Source organism: Pogonomyrmex barbatus, unplaced genomic scaffold (genome assembly GCF_055798465.1).
Source record: "Pogonomyrmex barbatus isolate J1 unplaced genomic scaffold, ASM5579846v1 scaffold3, whole genome shotgun sequence".
NCBI lineage: Eukaryota > Metazoa > Arthropoda > Insecta > Hymenoptera > Formicidae > Pogonomyrmex > Pogonomyrmex barbatus.
This window is the reverse complement of record NW_028297127.1, coordinates 20,737,319-20,745,683: the sequence shown is the minus strand read 5'-3', so window position 1 is coordinate 20,745,683 and position 8,365 is coordinate 20,737,319. Positions and strand designations below refer to the sequence as shown.

At 33.8% G+C, this 8,365-nt stretch overlaps 1 protein-coding gene across 3 annotated transcripts; it reads left to right on the top strand.

Annotated features, from left to right (window-relative positions):
* The first annotated feature begins 180 nt into the window (after positions 1-180).
* Pex23 (tectonin beta-propeller repeat-containing peroxin 23) lies at positions 181-8,216 on the top strand. Of its 3 annotated transcripts, XM_011635022.3 has the most exons (25): positions 181-729; positions 850-1,112; positions 1,239-1,421; positions 1,845-1,997; positions 2,105-2,197; positions 2,295-2,475; positions 2,566-2,789; positions 2,897-3,100; positions 3,220-3,398; positions 3,475-3,607; positions 3,744-3,970; positions 4,094-4,228; positions 4,297-4,453; positions 4,539-4,701; positions 4,784-4,887; positions 4,963-5,105; positions 5,197-5,545; positions 5,646-5,796; positions 5,944-6,143; positions 6,291-6,500; positions 6,577-6,678; positions 6,973-7,108; positions 7,232-7,423; positions 7,547-7,704; positions 8,063-8,216. In XM_011635022.3, exons 2-25 carry the CDS (start codon positions 888-890, stop codon positions 8,111-8,113), a joined length of 4,053 nt encoding a protein of 1,350 aa, XP_011633324.2. In that variant the 5' UTR covers positions 181-729; positions 850-887; the 3' UTR covers positions 8,114-8,216. The 3 variants fall into 3 exon arrangements, with proteins under 3 accessions (XP_011633324.2, XP_088935044.1, XP_011633326.2); XM_089078918.1 differs by having other exon boundaries at positions 182-1,112; XM_011635024.2 differs by lacking the exons at positions 181-729; positions 850-1,112 and having other exon boundaries at positions 1,282-1,421; positions 1,779-1,997.
* Positions 8,217-8,365: the final 149 nt, after the last annotated feature.

The following is an 8,365-nucleotide window of genomic DNA, read 5'->3' as shown; positions in this document are numbered from 1 at the left end:
TTTTAACTGAACTTCATGTACAGTTCATCTTTCTTCCTTTTCTCTCCATGTTGGAGAGAAAGAGAGAAAAGACAAACTGAGCAAAAGGTTCAGTGAAAAGAGTAAACTTATGAACAAAAAAACATATGAGATTTTCTATTCCTCCACTGGATCGCACTTATATCTCGCTTTTGTCAAACTTCAAATATATATATATATATTTCATTTTAAGTGCAATGAGTGCATTAATCCAGTTTAAAAAATACCGATCAACACCGACTGTACCGTGCTCCAGTAGCAAGTGTCACAGAGTGCCAAAGAGAGATCTATATATTCAGCTTCTTCTCTACTCAACGTAACTTAGTCCCGGTTTAATTCTCTTTTGACATTTAACGTTGCGTTTGACGTTTATCCACGCTTATCTAACAATGTATGTACAAAAAATGAGTACTTACGGATGCCAAATCGAAAAGCTTCATTCTCGTTGTTAGTAAAGAGTTAGTAAAGAGATATCCTCGCTAGGATTTATTAACAAAAACATTAGGATATACAATATGCAATGGAAGGTGAAAATTTGAAAGTGGTGTAATAAACGAGAGATTACGATAATTTCTAAAGAAATAGCTAGTCTTAAATGTCGAGATATATACGCGGGCTGTATAAGCCATGCTCCTTTCCAATATAATTCTGATGGTGTGAACAAATGTGAATATTTTATGAAGCGACGATTACGAAGAAGAGAGGATCAGTGTATGTGTATTTTGCAAAATCAATTCGGCAAGCACGTTACATGCAATGCGTTAATGTGTTGTGCCAAGACAAAAAGTGAAGTCGTGTTGAAAAAACGGAGCAAAATTTTTGTTTACACAGATAACGTTAAATGTATGTGAAGCTGCGTCGAATTTAAAATGCCAAGCTCGTATTTATATGCCATTAATAATGAAGGACGTGTGTTTGGATTGTCAACGTCCGGGAATATGTGGCGTGAATTTATGTACCTTGGACTTGAATTTAAACAATTGTCAGCTGTACCACATTTTATGTGGGCCATTGGTGGCGATCGACAAGTTTATGTTCATGTTCACGGCCTAGATGTACCGATTAGGATTAAGGAGGAAATATATGAAAATGAGGTACGTATCTCTTCTTGAATAATGATACTTTGTTGCAAGTAAAAAAGAATAAAAAGTACAAAATTATTAATAATAATTAATTAAATAATTAATAAATCGATAAAAATTATTAATAATAAATTCTAGCGATGGTTGCCTTTGGAGGGATTTTCCGGAAGATTACTTCCAACCGATAGATATAATTTTTCCAATCAAGATGGTACAGTCGATCGTAGTAGAGATAAAGTAAAGTTGCCATCGATGGCGTGGCAATGGGAAGGTGATTGGCAAATAGAAACTACATTAGATGGTCAACCACTAGATCATGATGTAAATGGAGTTTTCTCAATTCTTATAAAAATCTGTCGTATATACCGCTCATATCATACTTCTATTTTATTTTAAAATCTGACATGTTTAATACGCATAAAGTGGATATATATATAATTACTATATGAGTACACACATGTTGCTTTCAAAAGAACAAAGAGATAGCTTTGAATCATTATTTATATAAGCAAAATTGCAATTTCAAGATACAATTTCAAGATTTCAAAAATTGCGAAAAAGCTTATTTTTTTTTCAATGTTATGTTTATTTGTCTCTTTATAAAATTATATGTTAAATATATTTTTTGCGCTTTCCATGTGTGTATTATATTCTTCATAAGATTTTGTTTATGTATAGATTTGTTATCAGTTGTGCCCACGCCCAAAGAGAATCTTATGATCACAGAGAATGATATTTTAATAGGGATGGACATACGCAATTGATTTTCCAGCTACGTATACCACAAAGAAGCAGTGGAAGTCTTGCGTAAGAAGACGCAAATGGGTGCGTTATCGAAGATACAGTGCTATGAATTCATGGTGCGCTATCGCACCTCTACACAAAGATCCAACCAAGGTAATTAAATATTGCCATGTTTTATTTATTTTTGTAATGTTAGTAATGCAATCATGTAATATAAATACACATATGTACATGAACATATACGCACATTCTCTTTACAGGAACCCTTTATTGATGTAGCTGTGGGTGGAAATCAAATGCCTGGAAGTACTTCTGGTGGTTTAGTAGTCTGGGCGGTAACAGCTCATGGAAGGGTATAATTTCTATTACAGTTTTTTCAGAAAGCATACATCCATAATCTAATTATTTTGAATATTTGGAAAGTTAGATTATTGTCTTGAAATTATTTAGGTCATGTTCCGCGTTGGAACAAGTACAACCTGTCCCGAAGGACAAAGATGGAGCTCCATTAAGTTGGGAAATGGCTATGAAGTATGTCAAATTAGTGTCGGGGCGACTGGTCTTGTTTGGGCTGTGCTTATGGTAGGCAAAGCATTAGTTCGTACGGGCGTAACAAGAGACAATCCAATGGGTAAATAAAATAAATATCTACAAGAGATATTCTAGTCCTAGTTTATTTGATAACGAATATTAAGACAATATATATACATACTTATTAAAGGTGAAGATTGGTCAGAGGTGGAACCACCGCAAAAAGATTTGAGATTGATACAAGTTAGCGTCGGTACTGATGCTGTATGGGCTGTAACACATGATGGTGGAGTGTGGTTTCGAAAGGGCATTCAAGGCGAAATAAGCGGTGTTTGTGAACAATTGGCTACTGGAACCGGTTGGGTTGAAATGTTGAGCAAAATGGCACTTGTATCCGTTGCTCCAAATGACCAAGTAATCAAGTTGATTTGTAATTTGTATACAAAATAAAAATATAAAATTATGTATCGAATTTTTTTATTGCTAATTTGATATTGATGTGATATTGATGTGATACACAGGTATGGGCTATTGGTTGTGACGATCGGTGCTTGTATTATCGTACTGGTATCACACGTTCCGAATTAACTGGGAAACGATGGAAATTAATAAACGCGCCGCTACAATTGAGTAGAGCAAGTAGCAATGCTAGTTTGTCATCCAGCAACAGGCATAGTACATGCGGCACTCCACAACAACAACGTCATCAGAGTTGGAGTTCATTGGTAGGAATATTAATGCTTTTTATCATTCGATGCTCGAATCAATATTCTTACCCATGCAATTAAGTGATAAAATTTGATTTTTTTTGATATTTAATTGAATTTTGTGTACATTTTTGTAGACTCGCCCTCACAGCACTGGTGAAGGTACTATGTTAATCAGAGAATGGGAAGAGCAATCGCGTTCGGCACCAACACCCACATCTCTGAAATTGTGGCAACGCACTGGTGACGGCGTATCCGCAAAGAATATTCAACAAACATCTTTCCAAGATATATACCTAAATGAAGAGAAAAAGAAGTAAAAAACGAGTAATAGAATAATGATTTATGTTTATAAAAATGATAGTAAAATAAATTTTTCTTCCTTCTGACAGATCTGCAAATTCTATGGACACGAGCGATCTGAACGAAGCGAGTGTTGCAAGTATAACCATATCTAACGAATCTTTAGCGAAAAGTGGTGAATCGATCGTCGTCTCGGGAAAAGGGATGGGCAGTACTGTCAAGGTTAAAAAATATTTTCGGAATTGAGATTATAAAATATATTGATTAACGTAAATAAAATATTACTTAAATACATAAAAAAAAAAACGAAAGAGAGAGACAGACAGACTACGATAAATTGTCCATTCCGATTGTATAGATTAATCCTGCTGCTTGGAGTCCTGTTCATTCCGTCGGTTCCATGGTAGGCGTTGAAGCACATCCAGAAACAGATGGAAGTGTATTTGATCCAGATTTGACTGGAGACTCTGGAGTATACGGCGAAGATGAAAGCGCGGGGATAATATATTGGGCTGAGTGCGATGTGATGTGGTACAAAGTAGAAGCTGGGGCATGTTTTGTTGATCCAACAAATCCGCCAAAATGGTAGAATGTTGAATTTTATTTATATGCTGTATAATCTCATCTTAATTATTTCCATCAATATAATTAATATTGAAATTTTTAAATTGTGCCGAAACTGCATTCGTATTATTTTTAATTGGATAGGATTACCGATGGCAACGGTGCAACACAAGGGGAATTAGGAGAATTATGGAGAATAAACATCTTAGATGAATTAAAAGCGAGATTAAAGAAAATGCCATTTGATTCTTCAATAACATATGAGAAAGCAATTGAAAAGTGAGTAATAGATATCGGTAAAAATATACAGCTTTATGAATCATTTCTTATTTAACGGTTTGTTACAGATCATCTTGGGTAAAGAACGGCGATGCTAAATGTAAAATTAAAAATGGCAGCTTGTATGAAGATTGTAAGATTGAATTAGAATGGATAAGTAGTGATATTGGATCGTTAGATTCCGGAACCTTAATAATATTAAATTCAGACGGTATAACAAGCATAGTACGTTATATTCCAATATAATTCGAAAATATTTTTATAACGTATAGTTCTAGACGTTACATAGCGAAAAATAATAATATTGCAGATACAATTTCCTGTCTCGGAGATCACATGTGTTGTTTGCTGTAGTGAGCCAGGTAATCCAAGAATAGCGATACATACTCCTAAATTAAATCGTACAAAAGTAATTAGATTACAATTCGCAAGTGATACGGAAATGGAAGACTGGTTGGCGCATTTAACTTCAGGTGAGGACAGACATGTAAGCTGTATAGCAAATACACATCACGATCGTGAAGAAAAATTTATTTTTATTTTATTCTTTTTCAGTATCTTGCCAGATAAATAATGTATATGGTAGACCTGGTCCGAACTCCATTTGGACCACAACTGCGTTAGGTGATGTTTATGTATTTGATCCTGCGATTGCAGAGGTAAGGCAGACATGATATTTTATATCTATATTAATCGCAAAGAAACCTTTGTTACTCCAGTTTTGTTGCGAGTAGGAATGCCAATTATCCGAAGACGGATACGTACAAGAAATCGATGTTGCTGGTAAAGATCTACCGTTTGAAAGCATATTACAAAATGGTTTCGGATACGGTAGTACTTTAAAAATTACAGTATGCGTTCACGATGACGCTGACAGGTGAATTAGACAAATCTAACAGCTGTATATCTTTTATTCACATTGCGGAAAGATTCGTGCAGACTGCATTAATTGTAATTTTTCATTCCAGATTGTCTTTTAATCTCGTCTGTTATACTACGACATTCGTGAAACAAAAAACTGTGACAGACAGTCATGACGTCGCTTTGCATTTTAATCCAAGACTCAAAGAAAATATTATTGTACGGAATACATATCAGAATGGTCAATGGGGAGATGAGGAAAGAAATGGAGGTAGTCCATTGAAAGCAGGCTGTGATTTCACATTATATATTGTTTGCGAAGAATGCGGTTACAGAATTCGTATTAACGATAACGAATATACTTTTTATAGTCACCGATTATCTCCGACCACTATTACGCATTTACGTATCAAGGGATTGTTGACTTTGTGTAATATTACATATAAATCTACTTCCGTGAGTAAAATGTTTTGTCATAGTGATTGCTTGTCTTTATATGTGATATCTTTGCATATTACTTTTGCATTTAATGAAAATATTTTATTTTTTTATACAGATAATTGTTGAACCTAGCACAATGTTTTGGAGACAAATTGGTGGGCATTTAAAGAAAGTTGAGACATGTTCTGTAGGTGTCACTTGGGGTATCGGCTACAATAATACCGCTTGGGTATATACAGGTGGTTGGGGAGGTGCATTTCTCAAAGGTATATAATATTGAATTTTATATGAAATGAAATGAAATATATAGTAGATATTTTGCACTACATAGAGAAAAGGAGAAAAAAGCATTTATACCGAATTAATATATTTTTAATTTGGCACAAATTGTTAATGTAAAAGAAATTACATAGGCCTGGGAACTAGTAATACTGGAATAAATACGATGATGGATACGCAAAATTATTATGTGTATGAAAATCAACGTTGGAATCCCGTAACTGGATATACCGCGCATGGACTTCCAACGGATCGTTACATGTGGAGCGACGCAACTGGACGACATAAATGTACGCGAGAGCATACAAAATTATTGTCTATGCATTGGCATTGGGTAAGTAAAAAAGATGCTCTTCTTGAAAATGATTCGAAACTAGCTGTTTACGTGATTTTAGTAAACTATTACTAATAGGCAATATTTGTTATTACAATACGTTTGTTGTATTTTATGAATTAAAATACAAATACTGATTTTTCAAAGGTGTCAGATTGGATCGTCGATTTTCACACACCCGGTGGTGTTGATAGAGATGGATGGCAATACGCTACTGATTTCCCGTCGCAATATCACGGCAAGAAACAATTTACCGATTATGTTCGAAGAAGGCGATGGTTTAGACGATGTCAACTAACAACTAGTGGACCTTGGCAAGAATTGGGAAATACCAAACTCGTTCATGTCTCTTTATATGTATGTTTTTTTTATCATTGTTTTTTTATCTTTCAACACTTTGACACAACATTTTTTTTATTTATAATTATCACAGGCAACTGGAGAACCTGGCACAGATAGTCCTATTCACGTTTGGGCAGTTGCTGCAAATGGTGAGGCTTTATTCAGACGAGGTGTTTCAGAATCTTGTCCAATGGTACGACTATTTTTATACTTATATATTTTCTTGTATATAATATAATGTATGACACACACACACACACACACACACACACACACGCGCGCGCGCGCGCGCGCGCACGCGTACATGTCAGATTTTAAGTAATTAAAATATGTATGAATACATGCGTTTTTGATGAATTATTATGTGTATACGCACGCATGTGTGTTGTAACGATATTTGTATTTTTTGTATTTGTACTTTTGTATAACATATAATAAATAATTTTTTGTAATATATAATAAATAATTAATCTTACGGATCAAATAGGGAGTATCGTGGGAGCATATACCGAGTGATCAGCCCCTAATTAGTATATCGTGTGGTCCGTGTGGACAAGTTTGGGCTGTTGGAAAGAATGGCTCGTCCTGTTGGAGACTAGGCATTAGTGCTACAAAACCAACTGGTGTGAAACTTACAAATTGTTATCACGAAAAACATACATAGTAGCATATGATCTCTTATCTAATAGTTTAACATATTTGATAAAAACTTAAAATAAATGATAAATGATTTTGTACAAATACAGGTATACAATGGCAAAATGTCGAACCACCTTCAAGTGCTCAGTTGAAACAAATTTCGGTAGGGCACGATGTGGTATGGGCCTTAGATACAATGGGTCGATTGTCAGTGCGTCGAGAAGTACAATCCAATGTTTTTCCCGAAGGAACTCATTGGCAGACATTACCTGCTATGCCAAACGATCCTATTCATATAGGTATCACATAAATGTCATAAATTCTTAAATAGTTCTTAAATAAATTTATTAATTTCTTTGTCGTAAGTTTATCACGATTCAATATTTGAAATTAAATCACATGTTTTGTTTCAACATTCGTAGATATGTCAGTAGTAAACGCTAAGCAAGGATTTCGACATGTATCTGTTTCGAGGGAGCAAGGACAAGTTTGGGCAATTTCGGGAGCCGGTATTATTTGTAGAAGAATCGGTGTTACTTGTGAAAATCCAGCTGGAACAGGATGGGTAACCGGTATAGGGGTAAGTAACGAAACGTTTCGACAAATTTCAATAAGAATTAGAATTTATTTAAAACACGGAGAATACACGATTCGCGTGATCATGTGACATCGAAACAAAATCGTAAAAAATGGAACCTCTTTTTCTAATAATTTTAAATAAAATTAAACATAGATAAATAAATACTTTTTTAATATTATAAAAAATATTGATATCACTTATTTTTAAAGTAGATATAATTTGAACGTAATTATATATTTAGTAATTATATAATCTAGCAAAAATGCGAAATACTCTTGTTCTTTCGATATTTTGTTGTAATCTATATCTGTTGATTCTATGAAATTTGAAAAATAAAATTTTGTTTTTTTCTTAACAGGCAAACTGGCAAAATATAAGTCTTGGAGGACTTATAAATAAAACAAAATAATCTTTATTTCAATCACATTAAAATGGTAATATAAAACAATTTTGTGATTGCCTTGTAAAGTATATTATTATGTATGTATAAATACAAGTATGTATGCTAATACTATCGCTAATTTGTAGTCAATAACCGTAAAATATGTAGGATGAATTAATCAATGCTATCGCACATTGGAAATTTCTTCCTGAATATAATGAGGCTATTAAAAAAGTTGAGTAAATTAAAATTGAGATAGTTCATAAAATAAAATGTACA